The sequence below is a fragment of the Schistocerca gregaria genome, chromosome 1, assembly GCF_023897955.1.
Source record: "Schistocerca gregaria isolate iqSchGreg1 chromosome 1, iqSchGreg1.2, whole genome shotgun sequence".
Taxonomy (NCBI): domain Eukaryota; kingdom Metazoa; phylum Arthropoda; class Insecta; order Orthoptera; family Acrididae; genus Schistocerca; species Schistocerca gregaria.
The window spans coordinates 203,624,661-203,647,633 of NC_064920.1; the positions used below are offsets into that span (position 1 = coordinate 203,624,661).

The window sequence follows — 22,973 nt, forward strand, 5'->3', positions numbered from 1 at the left end:
ATAGGGATTTCATCAAGCCATGAAGCTTTGTTCAGTTTTAACAGTTCAATGCCACCAACACTAATATCTTTTCAGTGGTATTTACTTACTCTTTGGCACTACAGCCTGTGTTGGGCCTTGGCCTCCCGGACAATTTCTGCCCACCCTTCTCTGCTGGCTGTCTTGGCTCTCCATCTTCTAATGCCAATTCTTCTCAAGTTCTCCTCCACTTTGTCTAGCCATCTGGTCCTCGGTCTGCCCTTTATACAGTGTCCACCTGGTTTTCCTTTGAAAACTTTCTTTATTGTGCTGCTCTCCACCATTCTTTCTACATGTCCCAACCTACGCGGTCTATTGCTCTTTAATTCTATACCAATATCTGGTTTGTTAAACAACTCTCTGATCTCCTCATTATTTCTGATAGCCTAAACCCCCTATCATTCACTGGCCCAATGATTTTCCTAAGTATCTTCCTTTCCCATCTCTGCAACAACTCATCATTTTGTGTCATTCTCCAAATCTACAACCCATACATCACCACAGGTCTCACTGTATGATACACTGTCAGATTCAGATTCCTACTAAGCCTTCTTGCTTTAAATACTTTAATCAAGCCTTCTTGCTTTAAACACTTTAATCAGTGTGAAGTAACTCCTGTTACCAGCTGTAATCCTTGTATGTATTTTTTCTCTCGTATCATTATTCTCAGTTACCAGAGACACAAGATATTTAACACTCTCACAGCATTCAAATTCTTTTCTATTCAAAGTTATGCTTATTTCTCCTTCACTATATCTTTTCCTAGATATTAACAAATACCTGGTCTTTGACTTCATAACTGTCAACCCCCGCCTCTGCTCCACATCTAATTTTTCAAGCTTTTCTTCCAGGTCCTGTTTCCTCCTGGACAACAAATCAATATAATCTCCTTATGCAAAATCCTGTGACACTCTGTTAAACAGTGTTCCCCCAGGGTTACCGCTTTGTGTCTTTTGCATTACCCTCTCCAAGGTGACATTAAACATAATAGTTGTTGCAATCCTTGGTTAACTTCAAATGCCTTTGATAAAGTGCCCTCAACCTTTACTTTACATACTGTTCTTCTCAAAGTCATTTGGACCAGTCTTCTTAGTTTGTTTGGTACTCCTGCACCTTGTATTGCCTTCAAGAGCTGATCCCTTTTGATATTATCATAAGCTTGTTTAAAATCAACAGCTGGTGGACATCGATGTAATACTCACAACATTTTTCAAGGATCTGTCGATGGTAAAAATCTGATCTGTGGTGGGTCTATTAGTTCTGAAACTACACTGGTAGTTTCCTTGATACTCTTCTACATACATACTGAGTTGCCCCACCATGATTTATCTTAATACTTTTTATACTATACAGAGCAGTGCAATTCCTCTATAATTCTCACAGTCAGCTTTGTCATGTTTCTTTTGTATAGGGTAGAGTATAGCTGTATTCCACTGTTCCAGCATATTTTCTTTCCATCATAATCTCATGCAAAACTCTTATTAGATTTTCTTCACCACATTTTATCGCTTCTGCTATAACATTGTCTTCTGCTGGAGTTTAACTGTTTTTAAGAATCCTGATACTAACTTTAACTTCTTCCAGTGTAGGTTCCTTGACAGTTCCCAGTACTTATTTCATTCATCTTTTCAGTGGTATGGAGATTAAATTGGGGTAATGCCCCTGTGTTTTCCTTAGAGTTAAGTATTTCTGCTTTGGTTTTCTACTCTCATTTTCAGTTCCTGTCTTGCATCATGAATGACTAGATGATACTTTGGAGCCACTAACAGCGGTTATGCATGACCAGAATTTATTTGAGTTTCATGAAAGATCTTTTGACAACATTCTGCTACAGCAGTCATTGAAGGCTTCATACATTTTTCTTGTGCAAAAGGCATTTCATTCAGCACCTCTCAAACTATAGCACTATGGTGGTGGTGGTTAGTGTTTAACGTCCTGTTGACAACGAGGTCATTAGAGACGGAGCACAAGCTCGGGTTAGGGAAGGATTGGGAAGAAAATCGGCCGTGCCATTTCAAAGGAACCATCCCGGCATTTGCCTGAAACGATTTAGGGAAATCACGGAAAACCTAAATCAGGATGGCCGGAGACGGGATTGAACCGTCGTCCTCCCGAATGTGAGTCCAGTGGCTAACCACTGCGCCACCTCGCTCGGTCTATAGCACTATGTTTTGTTTTATACCTATTATGCAGTGGTCTATGTTTCTTTCAAAGTTTATTTACAGTGACTGTATGCCACAGAGGATTTCTCCTATCATGAATTGTTCTATTAGGTACACATCCACCTAGTGCATAGTCAGTTATTCTTTTGAACTTAAGCTGTAGTTCCTCTATGTGCTCCTGCCCTGAGTTTTAAGCTCCTCACTGAGATATGACACTGGCGATTTTTTGTCTAGTTTCCTGAACAACCAGTAAGCTAATAAGAAAACATGGACAAAGTCAATAAAATTTACTATAATAAATTAGATGGTTTTGCAGGCAACAACACAAAAGTGGTGGGGTGGCAATATTTATTAGTGAAAATTTTACATTTAAAAGAATCTCATTTCCTGAACAATACAGAAAAGAAGGAACAATTGGAATGGCTGCTGTGGTCCACATAAATGTTTATTCAAGTATATTAAATAAATATAAAATTGAAAATTTCCTGGCAGATTAAAACTGTGTGCCCGACCGAGACTCGAACTCGGGACCTTTGCCTTTCGCGGGCAAGTGCTCTACCACCTGTGCTACCGAAGCATGACTCACGCCCGGTACTCACAGCTTTACTTCTGCCAGTATCCGTCTCCTACCTTCCAAACTTTACAGAAGCTCTCCTGCGAAACTTGCAGAACTAGCACTCCTGAAAGAAAGGATATTGCGGAGATATGGCTTAGCAATAGCCTGGGGGATGTTTCCAGAATGAGATTTTCACTCTGCAGCGGAGTGTGCGCTGATATGAAACTTCCTGGCAGATTAAAACTGTGTGCCCGACCGAGACTCGAACTCGGGACCTTTGCCTTTCGCGGGCAAGTGCTCTACCACCTGAGCTACCGAAGCACGACTCACACCCGGTACTCACAGCTTTACTTCTGCCAGTATCCGTCTCCTACCTTCCAAACTTTACAGAAGCTCTCCTGCGAAACTTGCAGAACTAGCACTCCTGAAAGAAAGGATATTGCGGAGATATGGCTTAGCCACAGCCTGGGGGATGTTTCCAGAATGAGATTTTCACTCTGCAGCGGAGAGCTTCTGTAAAGTTTGGAAGGTAGGAGACGGATACTGGCAGAAGTAAAGCTGTGAGTACCGGGCGTGAGTCGTGCTTCGGTAGCTCAGGTGGTAGAGCACTTGCCCGCAAAAGGCAAAGGTCCCGAGTTCGAGTCTCGGTCGGGCACACAGTTTTAATCTGCCAGGAAGTTTCATATCAGTGCACACTCCGCTGCAGAGTGAAAATCTCATTCTGGAAATATAAAATTATTGAAATGTGCTGCCCACCAAATGTTGATGTATTAAGCTATCTTGATACAGTTACCAGAACCATAAGCAGAAATATGACCTTAGAATAGCTAAATGCTAAATACTGAAACAAAATCCTGCTGTATAACCAACAGACAGATACTTTAAACTCATATAACCTCACAAATATAGAAGCTATGGCACTAGTGTAATACACTTGAACACCAGGGCCAAAGAGCAATGAAAATACATGAGAAGTGGATTGTGAGTAACACCATCAACAGCAACATCAAAACTAAGCTAACAGAGGGGTGGGACACCATTTACCAAACTAAAGAGTCAGAATGCAAATGGGATGAGTTTTATAGGACTGTGTTGACACATTTCAACTACTGTTGCCTTTCAAAGAAATACCCAGGGTACTAATAAACTGCAATACTGAAAGTAATACTAGGCTAAAAAAGGGTCGTTCAAACCTGTCTGATCTCCTGCGTGCCAATGGCCGCACAGAACTGCAACTTATTAAATGTTACAATATGCAGACACTCTCATTCAAAGTGATCAATGGATCATAATCAAACGCCTTGTGGCTCAACTGGACGTCTCTGTTGGTAGTGCTGACATCGTCGTCCAATAGTTGGGGTACTCAAAGGCGTGTGCCTGCCGGGTTCCTCGCTGCCTAACAGATGACTATAAACAACAACAAAGCACTAGCTATGCACAACTGCTTACATGTTATGAGGCTGATCATGACCGTTTTCTGTCCATCATCGGTTGTTGTTTCAACATGACACTGGCCCTGACATTGACCCATAGAATGGCACCATGTGGTCTTACAGAACCCCCAATAAAGTGGCCTAAGGCTGTCACACTGAACAGAGATTACACTGAAAATAGAGTTTTTGTAGCCAAAAGAGTGGGGAATAATATCGTGTATTGGAATCCTAAATAAAACCAATCCACTTTCAGAAAAAGTGTGGCACACTTAATGGCTGCCGCTCGTGTATACGATCTTGACTGCGTCATAAAGAAACAGAAGTAAACTGCATATGCTTAAGGAAATGTAATATATATATAAACAAAGATTCCAAGACTTACCAAGCGGGAAAGCGCCGGCAGACAGGCACAATGAACAAAACACACAAACACACACACAAAATTACTAGCTTTTGCAACCGATGGTTGCTTCTTCAGGAAGGAGAGGGAAAGACGAAAGGATGAGGGTTTTAAGGGAGAGGGTAAGGAGTCATTCCAATCCCCGGAGCAGAAAGACTTCCCTTAGGGGGAAAAAAGGACAGGTGTACACTCGCACACACACACACACACACACACACACACACATATCCATCCGCACATACACAGACACAAGCAGACATATTGAAAGGCAAAGAGTAAGGGCAGAGATGTCAGTCGAGGCAGAAGTACAGAGGCAAAGAAGTTGTTGAAAGACAGCTGAGGTATGAGCGGCGGCAACTTGAAATTAGCAGAGGTTGAGGCCTGGCGGATATCGAGAAGAGAGGATATACTAAAGGGCGAGTTCCCATCTCCGGAGTTCGGATAGGTTGGTGTTGGTGGGAAGTGTCCAGATAACTCGGACGGTGTAACACTGTGCCAAGATGTGCTGGCCGTGCACCAAGGCATGTTTAGCCACAGGGTGATCCTCATTAACAACAAACACTGTCTGCCTATGTCCATTCATGCGAATGGACAGTTTGTTGCTGGTCATTCCCACATAGAAAGCGTCACAGTGTAGGCAGGTCAGATGGTAAATCACATGGTTGCTTTCACATGTGGCTCTCCCTTTGATCGTGTACACCTTCCGGGTTACAGGACTGGAGCAGGTGGTGGTGGGGGGTGCATAGGACAGGTTTTACACCGGGGGCGGTTGCAAGGGAAGGAGCCAGAGGGTAGGGAAGGTGGTTTGGGGATTTCATAGGGATGAACCGAGAGGTTACGAAGGTTAGGTGGACAGCGGAAAGACACTCTTGGTGGAGTGGGAAGAATTTCATGAAGGATGGATCTCATTTCGGGGCAGGATTTTAGGAAGTCATATCCCTGCTGGAGAGCCACATTCAGAGTCTGATCCAGTCCCGGGAAGTATCCTGTCACAAGTGGGGCACTTTTGGGGTTCTTCTGTGAGAGGTTTTGGGTTTGAGGGGATGAGGAAGTGGCTCTGGTTATCTGTTTCTGTACCAGGTTGGGAGGGTAGTTGCGGGCTGCGAAAGCTGTTTTCAGGTTGTTGGTGTAATGGTCGAGGGATTCAGGACTGGAGCAGATTCGTTTGCCACGAAGGACTAGGCTGTAGGGAAGGGACCGTTTGATATGGAATGGGTGGCAGCTATCATAATGGAGGTACTGTTGCTTGTTGGTGGGTTTGATGTGGACGGATGTGTGAAGCTGGCCATTGGACAGATGGAGGTCAATGTCAAGGAAAGTGGCATGGGATTTGGAGTAGGACCAGGTGAATCTGATGGAACCAAAGGAGTTGATGTTGGAGAGGAAATTCTGGAGTTGTTCTTCACTGTGAGTCCAGATCATGAAGATATCATCAATAAATCTGTACCAAACTTTGGGTTGGCAGGCTTGGGTAACCAAGAAGGCTTCCTCTAAGCGACCCATAAATAGGTTGGCATACGAGGGGGCTATCCTGGTACCCATGGCTGTTCCCTTTAATTGTTGGTATGTCTGGCCTTCAAAAGTGAAGAAGTTGTGGGTCAGGATGAAGCTGGCTAAGGTGACGAGAAAAGAGGTTTTGGGTAGGGTGGCAGGTGATCGGCGTGAAAGGAAGTGCTCCATTGCAGCGAGACCCTGGACGTGCGGGATATTTTTGTATAGGGAAGTGGCATCAATGGTTACAAGGATGGTTTCCGGGGGTAACAGACTGGGTACGGATTCCAGGCGTTCGAGAAAGTGGTTGGTGTCTTTGATGATGGATGGGAGACTGCATGTAATGGGTTGAAGGTGTTGATCTACGTAGGCAGAGATACGTTCTGTGGGGGCTTGGTAACCAGCTACAATGGGGCGGCCAGGATGTTTGGGTTTGTGAATTTTAGGAAGTAGGTAGAAGGTAGGAGTGCGAGGTGTCGGTGGGGTCAGGAGTTTGATGGAGTCAGGTGAAAGGTTTTGTAGGGGGCCTAAGGTTCTGAGGATTCCTTGAAGCTCCGCCTGGACATCAGGAATGGGATTACCTTGGCAAACTTTGTATGTAGAGTTGTCTGAAAGCTGACGCAGTCCCTCAGCCATATACTCCCAGCGATCAAGTACCACGGTCGTGGAACCCTTGTCAGCCGGAAGAATGATGATGGATCGGTCAGCTTTCAGATCACGGATAGCCTGGACTTCAGTTGTGATGATGTTGAGAGTAGGATTAAGGTTTTTCAGGAAAGATTGAGAGGCAAGGCTGGAAGTGAGAAATTCCTGGAAGGTTTGGAGAGGGTGATTTTGAAGAAGAGGAGGTGGGTCCCGCTGTGGTGGAGGACGGAACTGTTCCAGGCAGGGTTCAATTTGGATAGTGTCTTGGGGAGTTGGATCATTAGGAGTGGGATCAGGATTATTTTTCTTCGTGGCAAAGTGATATTTCCAGCAGAGACTACGAGTGTAGGACAGTAAATCTTTGACAAGGGCAGTTTGGTTGAACCTGGGAGTGGGGCTGAAGGTGAGGCCTTTGGATAGGACAGAGGTTTCGGATTGGGAGAGGGGTTTGGAGGAGAGGTTAACTACTGATTTGGGGTGTTGTGGTTCCAGATTGTGTTGACTAGAATATTGAGGTGTTGGGGGGAGTGGAGCTGGAAGTGGGAGATTGAGTAGATGGGAGAGACTGGGTCTGTGTGCAATGAGAGGAGGTTGAGGTTTGTTGGAAAGGTTGTGGAGGGTGAGTGAGTTGCCTTTCCGGAGGTGGGAAACCAGGAGATTGGATAGTTTGTTGAGGTGAAGGGTGGCATGCTGTTCTAATTTGCGGTTGGCCTGTAGGAGGATGCTATGTACAGCCGGTGTGGATGTGAGAGAGGAAAGATTGAGGACTTTGATTTGGGATAGGAGTTGACGGGTGTGTTCATTGGCCGAGTCAATGTATAGGTGAAGGATTAGGCGGGTGAGGGCTATGGATTGTGCTGTTTGGAACTGGTATAAGGACTGATGGAAAGAAGGATTGCAGCCAGAGATGGGAACTTTAAGTGTGAGGCCCTTGGGGGCAATGCCAAATGTCAGACAAGCCTGAGTAAATAAAATATGGGAGCGTAATCTGGCTAGGGTGAAGGCATGTTTGCGGAGAGAATGTAAATAAAATTTAATGGGGTCGTTGTAGGGATGTTGTGAGGTTGACATGGTATTAGAAGGTGGAAAGGGTAATATGAGGATCAAGTGAAAGTAAATAGAAATTTATATAGGGAGAGATAAAGGTATGAAAAAAGTCGAAAAAGTGTGGGTTTGAGATGAGCTATGTTGATCCTGTGCTGAACTTAGGTTGGTGAACAACAATGGGTGCTAAGGTTAGGTAGTTATGTTGTCTCCAGAACACGTGAAAGCGTGGGGAAATTCAAGAAAATTTCGACAAAAAAATTTCTCGAAAAAAGCTTCGAAAGAAAAAAAATTTTCGAAAAAAGTTTCGAAAAAATTTTTCCGACAAAATAAAATTCGAAAAAAAATTTTCGAATAAAATCTCGAGAAATATGTGTGTAAATGTATTCAAAGGACTGGTTGTGTACTGGCAGGTTATGAGAAGGAGGCTAACAATTTCAACAACTTCTTTGCCTCTGTACTTCTGCCTCGACTGACATCTCTGCCCTTACTCTTTGCCTTTAAATATGTCTGCTTGTGTCTGTGTATGTGCGGATGGATATGTGTGTGTGTGTGTGTGTGTGAGTGTACACCTGTCCTTTTTTCCCCCTAAGGGAAGTCTTTCCGCTCCCGGGATTGGAATGACTCCTTACCCTCTCCCTTATAACCCACATCCTTTCGTCTTTCCCTCTCCTTCCCTCTTTCCTGAAGAAGCAACCATCGGTTCCGAAAGCTAGTAATTCTGTGTGTGTGTGTGTGTGTGTGTGTGTGTGTGTGTGTGTGTGGTTTTTTTTTTTTTTTTTTTTTTTTTTTTTTTTTTTTTTTTGCCGGCACTTTCCCGCTTGGTAAGTCTTGGAATCTTTGTTTTTAATATATTTTTCCCATGTGGAAGTTACTTTCTATTTTATATATAAATCGAGCCTTTTACACCCAAGGAAACAGATGAACAAAGGTGTTATAGAGAATTCACCCAACACTGGTAAAGCATTCTTGAGACTAATCAATAAACATCATAAAACCACCAGCAATGTCCCCAGTGAATCAGTGAGCATTATTTATGAAGGCCACATACTGAAAGATTGAAATATAAAATGTAATTTCTTCAATAAGCACTTTATCTCTCCAGTTGACCAGTCCACTCCCATTACAAACTTCATTTCAAAATACTTTTACAAACTCTGGTGATAGGTTCCTTACACAAAAACAAAACAAAAAAATGTTCATATAAACATATGTCCACAAATCTTTCATTATTGAGTTGCTAATGCAAGCTAACATTCCAACAGCTTTCCAAGTACAACCCAAAAACTTCACTTACCAGTGCACCTGTTTGACTCATTGTGGCCTAGATGGCACTGTGTTGCCTGGGAGATTGCTCACTTTCATGTTTGTCTGTCTTCAATGAGTCCATTGTGTTAATGTACTACAGGGAGTGACTCAAATGAAAGTGCTCGATTCAAACATGGCAGGATATTCATTTAATGAGCAGGCACACATGATTTTTATGTACAGCCACCATAAACAGTAATGGATACAAGATTGCATGGCTATATCAGATGGCATTTCCAGGCCAAAGGCAACTGAATCATCCAACCTTTGGTGCTGTGTATCATCACGTCACTGAGATAGCATCTGTAGTGCCACAAACTATTGGCAAAGGAAGACCATGTGTTGCTCATATGCCTGATCAGGAAGAGTATGGTCTATGGGCTGTTGAAAAAGAGCCAAATATCAGGGCAAAACAAGTGGCCCTAGCATGTGGTACATCTCCAGTTTCAGCATGGAGGATACTTCATGTGCAACTCAAGGGTATCCATATGATTTTCAACATGTGCAAGGCCTTGTGTCTGCTGATCAATCACCACATGAAAACTTTTGCCAGTGGTTTGTTGCAAAATCTGCGAATCCATTATCTGTCTCTTTAAGTTTTGTTTCGAGAGAACGTTTCAGAGAAAAGGAGTAAAAAATTTCCGCAACAAACACATATGCACCAATTGCAAACCTCATGCTACAGTACAGACTAGATGCCAGCATCAGTTTAAGATTAATGTGTTGGCTGAAATCGTAGGTATCTGTCTGGTAGAACCATCTGTACTTTCGGCATGACTTAAAGACTGTTGTCTTACAGGGACTTTATTCAGAACATCTTTCAAGATCCACCACAAGATGTGTCCCTGCAAATAAAAATGAACATGCTGTTTATACATGATGGAGCTCCAGCACATTTCAGACTGTGTTAGAAATGCTGGTGGCTGCCATGACAGATGGATACGCAGAGGAGGACCAGTTCCATGCCCTGTATGCTTCCCCATTTCTTTGGATCGTTATCTCTGTGGACACTTGAAACAACTGGTCTGTACTGCTGGCCACCCAGATGCAGGAACTCTTCATTGATGTGTCATGGAAGCCTGTGAAACAATTTGAAAGCATCAGGGAGTAGTTTAAAGGGTGCGAGAGTCCACGATTGAATGAGGGCATGCGTGTTCAGGAGTAAGAGGAGGGCCTTTGAAGCATTTATTATGAGTTTATGTGTTGATGCTCTTGAACCATCAAAACAGTAAACTTTTATTAAGAACTTAAAAATGAAGGATTTTCAGACATGTTTATATGAACTTTTTTCTTGTTTTGGTATAAGGAACCTGCTCCCAAAGTTTGTAAAAGTATGTTTGATATAGCCTGTAGATCTACAGGCTGAGATGCCAAATAACAACTCATTCTGTGAAGTGCTCAAATTCGTGAAGTGAATCAAAAGGAGATATTTAACAATAGAAAAGTTAAAGAACAAGCAACCATTTGGATGGGATAGTATCTTGAGTGTGGTGTTAAGGATATGTGCCAATGAAATCACTGAATACTTTACTTACCTTATTAATTGGTAGTATCCAACTTCAAAATATATGTAATTCAGGCAGTCCATAAGAAGAGAAGTAATTACAGAACCCTAATCCCCACCTTCAGTAAAATAAGTAAAAAAATTTTACTCTTCCCACTCAAAGACGTCTTCTCAAGACATGAAATGCTTACTGAATCAAAACATAGATTTAGGAAAGACTTAAGCACAGCCACAGCTGTTATCAATTTCCTCCATGAAATATACAGTAATCTAAATTGGGCATGCATGATGCTGGAATATTTCTAGACCTGAACAAAGCTTCTGATTCAGTAAACCATGGGCTTGTCTTTCTCTCTTTCTTTTTTTTTTCAAAAAAAGAAATTTTTAAAAAAAGAAAGAAACCATGGGCATACTTTACAATGATGCAGCAATGGAACTTCTCACCATATAACTGATGAACCATAAAATGTGTACCACTCACATATATCAAATTGATGATAAGATTTTAGTTTTAAAATTCACAAGCAAAACAGTCAGACAAGGAGGCCATCAAAGCTCAATCCTTGGGCATTCCTATTTTCTAGCATATATTAGTGACACTGTACATCCCTGGAACTTGTACACTGTAAATTATGCTCGTAACACCTCAGTTTTATTCTATGGCAAAGACTTTGAGAATGTGAATTTTCAGCAACTAGTTGGGTATTAGAATTAAATACGCATTTCCATGATCAAGGACTAAAGGTCAAAGTAAGTACATGTTAATATTTGCAACCTACAGCTCGCAGCACTCTTCCACTAATACAGCATAAAAATTGGAAATTTGCAGTAGGATCTTATGGGACCAAACTGCTGAGGTTATCAAAGCCTACAAATTACTTAATCTAACTTAAACTAGCTTGTGCTATGGACAACACACACGCCCATGCCTGAGGAAGGACTCAAACCTCCAACAGGGAGAGCCACAGGGACCATGACAAGGCGCCCTTGACTGCACGGGGTAGGATTAACAGCAGCAGAAACAAACAGCTGTAAATTCCTAGGTATCCATCTGTACACAAATTTTTGGTGGATTAAACACATTGATGCTGTGTGTAGTAAAGTCCAAAATGGTGTCCACAAAAATCCTGAAAACTACGTATTCTTAAAACTGTGTATTCCATGGCAATCAATTCTCATCAGAGCTACTGCATAGAAATAAGGGGTTGCAGTGCAGACACAAACCTTAACAGAGTACAGCAACAAAAAAAAGCTAGTTACAGAGTACACACAGACTGGGCTAAAAATGAAAATTTTACTACAACACACAGTTCCTATTCTTTGTACTTTCTTGTCACTCAGAAAACTACACCAATTATATGTAGTGATATACATGATCACAACACCAAGTCCAAAAATAACTACTTCAGACAAAGAACTAAATTAAAAATGACAAATATGACCCCATACGTTAATGGGTTTATGTGGTACAATAAGCTGACACAGTTTATGAAAATCAGTAACAAAAAACAGTCCAAATCAAATCTAAAAACAATTTATTAAAAATTGTCTGTATTCACTAAACAAATTTTAAAGCAACAAACATTAAGAAAGCAATGATGCATTTAACTTAATGTGCAAGCTGGACAGAAATTGTTTCAAGAATTTTTATTACTCAACAAGTCAATTTATAAAATTTTGAATTAACGGCCCAGTATGTAATAACCTAATGATACCTGCATTAATAAAATACATAAAGATTGTAATGTATTATTTCCAAAAGCCGTCATTCCTCTCCTCACAAGGCATGCTGCTCTGGGGCAGTAGGTGCACAACTGCTCAGTACTGAGGAAATAGGTATTTTTTCTTTACGTCCAGTTTCTTCAAAAGCCATCATACTGACGACTCCATACAATAAATAAATAAATAAATAAATACCAGTAGATGCCAACCATGCCTACAACTTTCAAGAACCAGTGATAAGCAAGGAATGTAGAGATATTAAATAGCCGGTTATGTATTGCTCCCCTACAAACTGTGAAGATATGATTAGGCTAACTCCAGTGTCACATTGGCATGATCCAAATGTGAATGTAACAGGAATAAATCCAATCAATGGGAAGTAGGCCTACTACCTGCCATGCACTGGTAATTTGTTAAAATTCTGTGGATCCATCTAAATAAGGGTATTTCGGAAAATCTCTCAACAAAATGGAAAATTAAAAAATGTAATTAAAAAACCACAAGAGCACTCTCATACTCCCATCCTGAAAATTCAAAAAACTGCATAGCATATTAGTAGGTTATTGTACTTATGGAAGGCACAGAGTGGGTAATATTTTTCTGTGTAAAATTTGAGAAATTTTTGAGTCAGGCCAATCTATATTCCAGGTAAAAAATGCTGGGCACTTAAATATTAAAAATTGATATTTTTGAGCCGAAAAAATAATTATTTCTTACAGTGCTGTAAATGAGTGGGAAAACATTTTTGATTTTGTTCAAGCATTTTGTAACACAATTTGATGTAGAAAATGCATGTTATATTTATAAATTTTTCTGCTTGTGATAGTTTTCACAAATTTTTACTGCTTTATTTTACTTTTCTATGACATTCCATGGATTCAAATTGCCTACAATAGCCAAGTGTTTGAAATGTAGGGCAAATAGTCTTTAAATTTTACTAGGCAATCAACTGATTGTCGAAGACTTTTTAAAATCAAATTCATATTCCAACTACTCTATAAGAAGACTGATGAAATTAAGCACACTAACAATCAACACTGCACTGATGAAAAAGGATTCATTTTTTTCATCGTCTTCTCATTGAGCTTGTGTAACTGGGCTGAATTTGCAAGTGGACAAGGATGAGCCAACAAGAACAGCATTTTGGAAACTGGAACTGCACACTGATCAGCTGATGCTGGCCATTTGAAAGCATTTGCTGGAGCATGAGGTGTCATAAAAGAGATTCTTACATCTCACAGCTCATGAGGGACCCTAGTTATTTGTTCCACCTACCACTGATTGTCATATCTGCACACACACACAAGAAATGAAGTTGCTTACAACAGTTTTCTAAGGTATATTGAGATCTCTGTATTTCACACACAGTGACAGGCTCCACTACACAGAAGATAGTTCTCACAGTGTATGTTCCACTACAGGATGCAGTCCAGTAGTGATGTGACTGAATTTCTTCCACTGGCTTCAAAGCAGACCACTGTTGTCTCTTCTGTAAATGGAATTCCCCTATTGTAATTTTATTTGAAGCACTGTAATAAGCTGCGGGTTTTTTGAGACTTTACACGTAACTTTGGTCCACTGGTCAGAAGATAGTTTTAAATTTGTTTTGTCACTAAAATTACATCATGAACATGGAGTAAACAAGGCAGTGTGCTTTTACCTTGCACGATTAACAATCTAAAAGGTTCTGAGTTCCATGAGGTAATAGTGTGTTGGTAGCACCGGACTCATTGTTGATCATAAAAATTTTGACACCTATTACACTCCAATAACTTCTGCCTGTAGGTTACAATTAAGCTAAAAACACTGAGAGTAAATTTTGTATTCTGTCAATATTAGGTAATACAGCAAGAAACTGTAATTTGTGTTAATGTTGATTTAGATAATATATTTCACACCTCTGTAAAATGGTGCACCTTTTTGCAAAGTATGGGGTTACTTTTAACTTGGGCCAAAGTAACCCCAAAACACAGATGAAATGGTGTTAGTATCTGATGATGATCCTGAAACTTTCTCTGATGTGCAAGATGATGCCCAGTGCCACAAAATATTGAAAGATAAATTAGCATTTTGGCAACATGCTACAGCTTCATATGACAAATAATTTTCAGGAATTTGGAGATGATGGATGAGGGTCCTAAAGTCCTACTCCAAATAGCCACAACAATAAAGATAAACTATTTTATCGTTGGAAGGATTTGATAAGAATTATCAGTCAAACATGGCTAACAAACTGTGGCTACTTTCAAATACTGGAGCTTCAGTAATTTGTGTAATAAGGCTCATATCCAGACTGTACAACATTCTTAGCATATTTTTTAGTGTCTTTGCATGTAGTTACCATAGTGTACCATCTAACCTGAAACTTAATTAGTCAACTGACGAAATATACTACACACGTATATTTACTATGTTGCTTTCTGAAAAAAAATTCAGTATTTCCTGTCTTTGCCTCCAAAATTTAGTGTTTTACTTATTCCTCATGCTCCTGAATCTCTACTTTAGGGATATCCATTGAGTTTATTTGACCCAACTATTTATATTACCAATTTTATATGCATAAATGACTGAATGAATCGAAGTAGGCCCAAGTGCAGGTAATATTGGTCCATTTTTTGTGGTGCAACGGATGTTACGTATTTTGTTTACTATCTTTTTTAATTGATGGCACAAGACTTTGATAATACTAGAAAAAGTACATGAAATTTTCTCTCTCCACTATTATTTGTTTTCTTGCCATTTACAAAAAGACAGGCAAAAATTGGGTCACAGTAACCCCAGTTTACAGTAAGAGTCTAATATTTTTCAGTAATTTTGATATGGTATATACAAACCCAATAGCATCTCTTACATTATCAATAGCTTCATGCTCGACATCAAACTTTGTTTCAAGATGTTTACAGAGATCTCCTACTCCATTACCATACTGTGTTGCTGAAAATATCCATTTTTTTGTCTCATTTTCTGTGCAGTGTTTTCCAAGGTCATGAAGCTAAAATCAGTTTTTAAAACAAGATGCCTTACCGCCAGTTGCATACACTTATTTAGGAGAAGCATGCCCTCTAGATGTTATTTCATCAATTGTAATTTTGACAGCATAGCATGTAAGTGCTTTGTCATGAATTAGATCATCAATAACAGTGTGCCATTCGAAGGAAGTGAGCAACACATGTGAATAGTGACATTTATGGTGTCTGCCAGTGGTAACTTCGAACTTCATTTGACAAAGTGAAGGGCCAGTTATCAGCAGAATTGAAATGAAGAACCAGTGTATCAGAATTGTGGGATGTGGTTGATTTTACTTCTGCTATGGCCTGTCTCTGAATGCCGTGGATATGATGGTGAGGTACACCTTTCGTGACATTTGTAACAAATCTCTGGCTCAACTGCCTTCTTCACCAACTCACTTCTCTAACACAGAGCACAATGCCATTGTCAGTATCCTGAAGGTGCAATGCAGCAAATATTTATCTTGTGTCTCTTGTCATACACACAAGCATCAAGTCAATCTCTGTGTACTTCTTTCCTGAGATGCTGCTCATGGATAAACAGGTAAGTTTCAAATTAGTGCAGGAAATGCAAGTGTATATTTCCTTCACTGGTTGGCACTGTACCCATTTTGGTCATAAGGACGAGAATTTTGTGAGACCAATTTTTAAACTTAGTTTCTCCTCCTTCATTAGGAGGTATGTCTCTGTTACTGATTTTGTCATATATCTTTTTAACTTTCTATTTTCACTTACAGAGATAACATCAATGTTATTAGGACTTTGCCTGCTACAATCTTTGTCATCACTTAGGTAATATTCCAGAGCACCATCTAGCAGATGGTGTTCACACTAAGAATCTGCACATGCTCAAATACTATTTTCCTTCTTTATTTTATGGGCCTTTGAAATTAAGTAATTAGAGGAAATGGGCATCTATTTCTGTAGTTGCTGCTCTGAGTAACTATCCAGTATCATTTTTAGTAATTGTACCTTCTCAGAATAAATGGCTGAGAGACTGCTGTGGTTAGGCTTTGAAACCATACATCACAATGGGTGTTCATGCCACTGCCTTCGATTTCTGCACATTGTACATTTTGCAAAGTTTTGTGGATGTTGATTGTGTAAAACTTGTTTCAAGTTCTTCCACCTTTCTCCTTGTATTTAGCCTGCCAGGGCATTTGTGGGGGGATAAGTTAGGCTATAGCAGAAATGCCAACACCAAGAAATTCATCCTTGGCAGTACAAACATCTGCGTCATCTTTTCAGTTTCATTTTCTGGTAACTGTGACCTTTCACATGAGTTATCACTAGATTTCTCGTTATGCTGAGCATAGAAATTCTTACACAATGGCTGTTATGGTAACAGTGTAACTTGAGGACCAAGATATTGCTGCAGTTATTCACCCAGATTTCCAAAAAATGTTTCTCACTTTTTTTCTTTTGTCTGACTTCATGGACCGCACATATACTCTTTCACTACTATATTCCCTCAGCGACACAGTATTTTAAAGTTTAAACCACATAAAAATCTCTAAGTGGAATGATTTGTATGCAAAGTTAGATGTTTCTGAAACAAACAGAAGAGAGGTGAAAACAGTGTTGCCAACGGGGTTTTAACACCAGAAATAAATACTGAATACACAGAATATTGAAAAATTTGTAACACTTTACACACAAAAAATTGCCTACTTTGATTGAACCACCTAGTAAAACAATAACAAAATAATGGACTGTGCAACTCTCAAATTTTGTGATGGGGGTATACAGAATCAGCAATTGTCAGTCTAACAGAATACATTTTACAGTCCTTGGATGAGAAAAAGGTTGTCTCTGCAATTTTTCTGGATCTTTCAAAGGCATTTGACACCATTGACCATGAAATGCTGATACAAAAATTAAGCAACTATGGTATTCGGGGGAAACCAGGTGAATGGATAAAATCATACTTGTGCAACCGCAAGCAGTATGTATCATTAAGAAACTTGTACCAATCAGAAACCAAATCCATCAAATATGGAGTGCCACAAGGTTCGGTAATGGGGCCATTGTTATTTAATGTATTCGTTAATGATATAGGTGTTGAGGAGGAAGAAAAGAAAATATTGTATGCTGATGACATGACAATACTAAATAATGACCAAAATATGGAACAGCTTGAGAGAAGAGCATACAAATCTGCAAATGTCACAGCTCAATGGCTGTTGGAAAATGAACTGGTTATAAATCTAAAAAAGACTATGGATGCAGTGTTTAAAAACAAGGAAAAGGCTGTAGACATGGATTTAGAGGTTGATGGAGCAAGGCTGGAAGAAGCAGAATCTGCTAGATTCTTAGGTATTCTTGTGGATAATGAACTGAAATGGAAAAAAACATAATAATGTCTGTAAGAAACTGAGCTCTGTCATATTCTTAATGATGCAGCTATCACAGTATTCAGACAAGAACCTTCTGTGTACAGTGTATCATGGACTTTTCGAACCATACTTACAGTATGGAGTGACTGTGTGGGGAAACTCAAACAAACAAGAGACAAAACGAATGTTCACATTACAAAAATAAATAAATAAATAAATAAAATAAAAAAATAGGATTATTTTAAGAAGAAAGACCTCTGAAACATGCAGAAACTGTTTCAAGAATTTACATATCTTAACTTTTTCATCGTTGTATATATACAAAACAATAATGTACATCACAAAAGGTAGTGAGGACTGGATTACAAATGCTAGTGTATACACCCACAATACAAGAAAGAAGAATGAAGTACGGAGCATACCCCACCGACTGGCAATGATAGAAAAAGGACCCCAGTACTTTGGTGTCAGACTACTACGAAGTCTGCCCAAAACCCTGTGAGATAGTGTACTTCACAATGACTTTCCAAAGAAACTTAAAGACTATCTCATTGAAAAAGAGTTTTACAGTGTTGCAGAATACTTATGCCATTAAATTTGTATATATTGTTACTCATTATCAGTAACGTAAAAATGTAAGCTAAAGGTGTAGAAAAATAAGTGATAAGGAATGTTAACACTTTGACATGTCCTATATTACACGTACATTTACTGTACACAATGTAATCTTGCAGGATCAAATAAAATTCAATTCAATTCCTTCCAGTAAGTAATTTGTAAAAACTTACAAAAATGTGACTTTTTAAATTTTTTATTAATAAATATTTATATAATACAGACAGATGAAACGGTAAGACAATAGGAAGCTTATCATTATGAGAGTTAACTAACTTAGAAAAATTGTTTTGAACACTAAAAAAAAAAAATGTTAAAATTTTTTATATTTTATTCTTAAATTTTTACATTAAAAGAGCCCATAAGTATTGTGTCAACTAAGTTTGAACATACTAAACGGACATTTGGATCAAAAAATCTGCCAGGTCTCCAGTACATTTGATTTATTAGTCACATTTTTGGGGTCAATTCTACAGACGCGGGCTCTATGTGGCGTCTCTTTGGAAACAACTGATCATGTTTGTCAACAAACGAATGTAGCATACGATAAAATTACAAAGTTCACGTGATTAATTACTCAGTCAGAAATTATATCGACAAGAATTAAAGCTAACAGAAATAAATAAGAACAGAAATATACATGTCCGAAATAAATTATTATCATAATTTATGCGAGTAAGAAAAGCACAGAGAATCTTTACATCCAGTATAGTATAGCGCATGGCGAAGTCATAATAACTTTCGATACTAATTGTAAAATCTACTGGGCAAGTACACAAGTAACGAAAACTGGCAAAAAGTATTATCTAACAAATAGTGAAATCGGTAACTGGAACTTACCTACATACGTCAATTCTAGTTACTGATTCCAACTATTCCACAGTTCGTTATTTAGATGGTTTTAACAAGTGTACGCACAAAATGTTACAGGATTTCTACATATGGTATTACTACCTTCATTACTATGAATAAGAGAAAAATCTGGAAGCTGTACTTACAATATTTATTAGTTTTTCTAAGTACTTCTGAGAACATTTAGAAATCTAAAAATCCTACAAAAACATATTGCACAGATTTACTGCAAAAGCGCCAAAAATTATGAACCATCGAAATCTTGGTATCGGTAACTAGAATTGAGTTCCTATATACGTCAATTCTAGTTACCTTTTCCAGCCATTCGATGATTCATTAATTAGTTAGTTTTTTCTGCATGTTTGTGCCCTATTCTGCATTTAATTGCTCTTTTTAACCACTGTAAAAAGGTACTAATATTGGAAACGGTAACTAGAATTGATCTATATAGGAGGTCAGTTCTCGTTACCGATTGCAATTTTTGCTATATACCACATTAGTTTTAGAGAGTTGTCGATTCCAATATCGTTATTTTTTGTAGATATTCGTTTGACACGTACTGGCTTTTCTTTTAGAATTTAGTGTCGGTTTACTGACATTTTATGCTAGTTTCGTATTTGTTGTCATTCATTTAATTTTCCCATCGCATAAATTACTTTAAATTCTTAACTATTTTCGTTATTTTCAGTTGGTTTCGTTATATAATTCATGCCTAAGTAAATAACAGCGTGAATGTGATTGTAATTTTATCGTATGCTACATATATTTACCATCCATTGCTTTCATGCATTTCCCCAAGCTGACGAGTGGACACCAGAATGGATCCCATTTTTGTAGTTCTCTACTATGTTACGAATTATTTACAAAATATTTATGTTCCACAGGGCTGCATCAGTTTCAAAATTCAATAGAAATGAAAATATTTATGCCCCTATGGTATAGAAGTCGCCCGCGCATTTCAAACTTCTTTGCAGGGCTCTGATAGGAATATAGATCTAGAAAAAACCTGTTTTCCTAAGTTACACATATCAAAACTACATTGCTATGAAAGTAGTAAAAAATTATGTATTTCTTAACTCTGCGAATTCTTATATAGCTGGTCTTATATCTATTTTCCACCTCATCTCACTACGTACAACACTAAATTTAAAATTTATCGGAATGGAATTGAAAAAGCAAGTTATTCACGAAAAAGTTCAAGTCATTGATTATTACTACACCATGTCTGTGGTAACTACCGATATGCTTGTCTGAGACAGGGGATGCATAGGTTCGGTTAAATATTCACACACACACACACACACACACACACACACTTCAGTTAAAAGAAAAAACGTATTACTGATGAACCACGCTTGTAATGCAGAAACATCAAGAACTGGAAAAAGGCTGCTAGAAAGTTGTCAACCAAATTGTATTCTTGCGCAATATAAATGTGGATTTCAAGTGAAAAATAAAATTTCCGATTGGTGCCGTGTTCGGCGGTATTTACCTTCCAGGTGAGCTTGGTGCCATAGGTATCGAAAGCCAAGGATATTGGCAAGTCCCCACGAAGGTAAGCCTTTCTGAAGATTGACTCCTTTGGTGTTTGGCGCGGGCGTACTGCACTAACGCGAGGCGGCCCTTGGACGACAACTCCGCTTTGCAAGGACTGCACCGTGAAGCCTGGCACTACGCGTTTTTTGCGCCCTTTCTGACGCAGGCTTTCACGGAATTCCCTCCCAGTCACCATCCCTCCAACAAAACAATAATTTTGCCCACTGCACCACCTATGGCTTCCTTGTTCTGGTAAATTTGCTACCTGAATTCACCGGGCTATAAATCTACCAATTTGTTTATTTCGCCTAGCAACGGAGGATATTATCGATTTTCAGTCAATCGAAAATATGCATCAGTCGTAAATCTATTTTCAAATTCTGCGTTCCAAACACTGAAAGGTAACTGTAACAACTCACTATAGCAACTTTTCTTGTCTTTGCTGTGTCGTAGTAATAATTACTTCATTTCGTTTGAAGTTTTGTTGCCATTAAGGTGTGCTTATATTATTTTCTGACATTTTATTTAACAAATCATACCAAAAACGATACATTTATCGTAGATTTTAATATGCAGAAAAGAGTCGTTTTTGCATTATTTTCTGCAATAAACATCGGAAAATGACACGTCTGTAAATTAAAACGTTGTGATACTTTAGAAACTTACGAATTATGGGTACAATGTGCAAGCATGTAATTCCTGTGGCTTACGTATCCGATTGTTGACGCGAGAAAGAACTTTTTACTATTGAAGTCCTGCTCAAATTAGCTGTGTGCTATTGTAGTTATGACGCTGCAGGCAACAATATTACAACAGATGATATTTAGTTGCAGTGTATTCGCAGGCAAGAACATTAACGTAACTTTACCAAAGAGACGATATGGCATGTGTTTCAAGTGAGGAAATTCGTCACAATAACTTGATTTAGCCAAGACCTTAAATAAATGTCTGCAAGGTGATTTTGGGTGGACTCTAGCTATTATTTTGATTACACAGCGAAAAGAACTAACTTTGCATCCTCAACTAACTTTGTATCTTTATGAATATAGAGTGACAAGTCGTTAATATATAATTAAGAACAATAAGGGACCCAAGACTGAACCCTGTGGAACACCATTCTTGATACCTCCCCAGTTAGAGGACTCTCCTGGTTTTTGTAGACTATCTGTACTGTTAATTTCAACCTTCTGCATTCCTCCAGTTAAGTATGAATTAAACCATTTGTGCACTGTCCCACTAATACCACAATACTTAAGCTCATTTAGAAGAATTTCATGATTCACACAATCAAAAGCCTTTGAGCGATCACAAAATATCCCAATGGGTAATGTTCGGTTATTCATTGCATTTAATATTTGATCAGTGAAAGCATATATCGAATTTCTGTTGAAAAGCCTTTCTGAAAACCAAACTGACATTTTGTTAGTACTTCATTTTTACAAATATGAGATACTACTCTTGAATACATTACTTTTTCAAGAATTTTGGATAAAGCAGTCAGAAGTGAGATTGGGTGGTAGTTGTTAGCATCAGATCTATCCCCTTTTTTATGTAATGGTTTAACAATAGCACATTTCAGTCTATCTGGAAAAATTCCCTGTTTCAGTGAGCTACTGCATATGTGGCTGAGAATCCCACTTATTTGTTGGGAACAAACTTTTAGTACTCTGTTGGAAATGCCATCAATTCCATGTGAGCTTTTACTTTTGAGTGAATTTATTATTTTCCTAATTTCAGTAGGACTGGTGGGTTGAATTTCAATTTTATCAAATTGCACAGGTACTGCCTCTGCCATATACTGCCTTGCACAGGTACTGCCTCTGCCATATACTGCCTTGCATTTTCAAATGAATAGCTGGAACCTATTTTCTCTACAGCACTTAAAAATGATTAAAAGTGTTGTCTACTTCTGACTTCTTGTTAACAAACTTTTCATTGTGTTTGTTAGAAATAAAGCCTTCCTGTGCTCTCGGTTGCCCTGTTTCCCTTTTCACAATATTCCAAATTGTTTTAATTTTATTATCAAATGTGTTAATCTCAGACATACAGCACATACTTCTGGACTTTTTAATAACTTTTCTTAATACAGTGCAGTAGTTTTTATAACGTTTCATTGTTTTGGGATCATACTCCTCCTAGCTATAAGATACATTCCCCTTTTCTATTTATGAGATATTTTTATCCCTTTAGTAAGCTATGGCTTTTTACATGGTTTGCTACATTTATATTTAACTGCTTTCTTACGGAAACTGTTTTCAAATATACTCACAAAGGTATCATGAAATAGGTTAAATTTTAAATTAGCATCATGTTCCCTCTACACCTCGTCCCGTTCTAACTGTT

At 38.7% G+C, this 22,973-nt stretch overlaps 2 protein-coding genes across 4 annotated transcripts in view; one reads left to right on the forward strand and one right to left on the reverse strand.

Annotated features, from left to right (window-relative positions):
• The window catches only part of LOC126336859 (parkin coregulated gene protein homolog), a 107,755-nt gene extending 86,730 nt beyond the window's left edge, over positions 1-21,025 (reverse strand). For all 3 annotated transcript variants that reach the window (XM_050000959.1, XM_050000977.1, XM_050000968.1), the window contains exon 1: positions 20,587-21,025. In XM_050000959.1, the coding sequence (XP_049856916.1) occupies positions 20,587-20,826 (240 nt within the window). In that variant the 5' untranslated portion in view covers positions 20,827-21,025. The remainder of the gene's footprint in view (positions 1-20,586) is intronic.
• Positions 1-22,973, forward strand: part of LOC126336852 (UBX domain-containing protein 11-like) — a 261,607-nt gene that overhangs the window by 101,526 nt on the left and 137,108 nt on the right. The gene's annotated exons all lie outside the window — the stretch shown is intronic.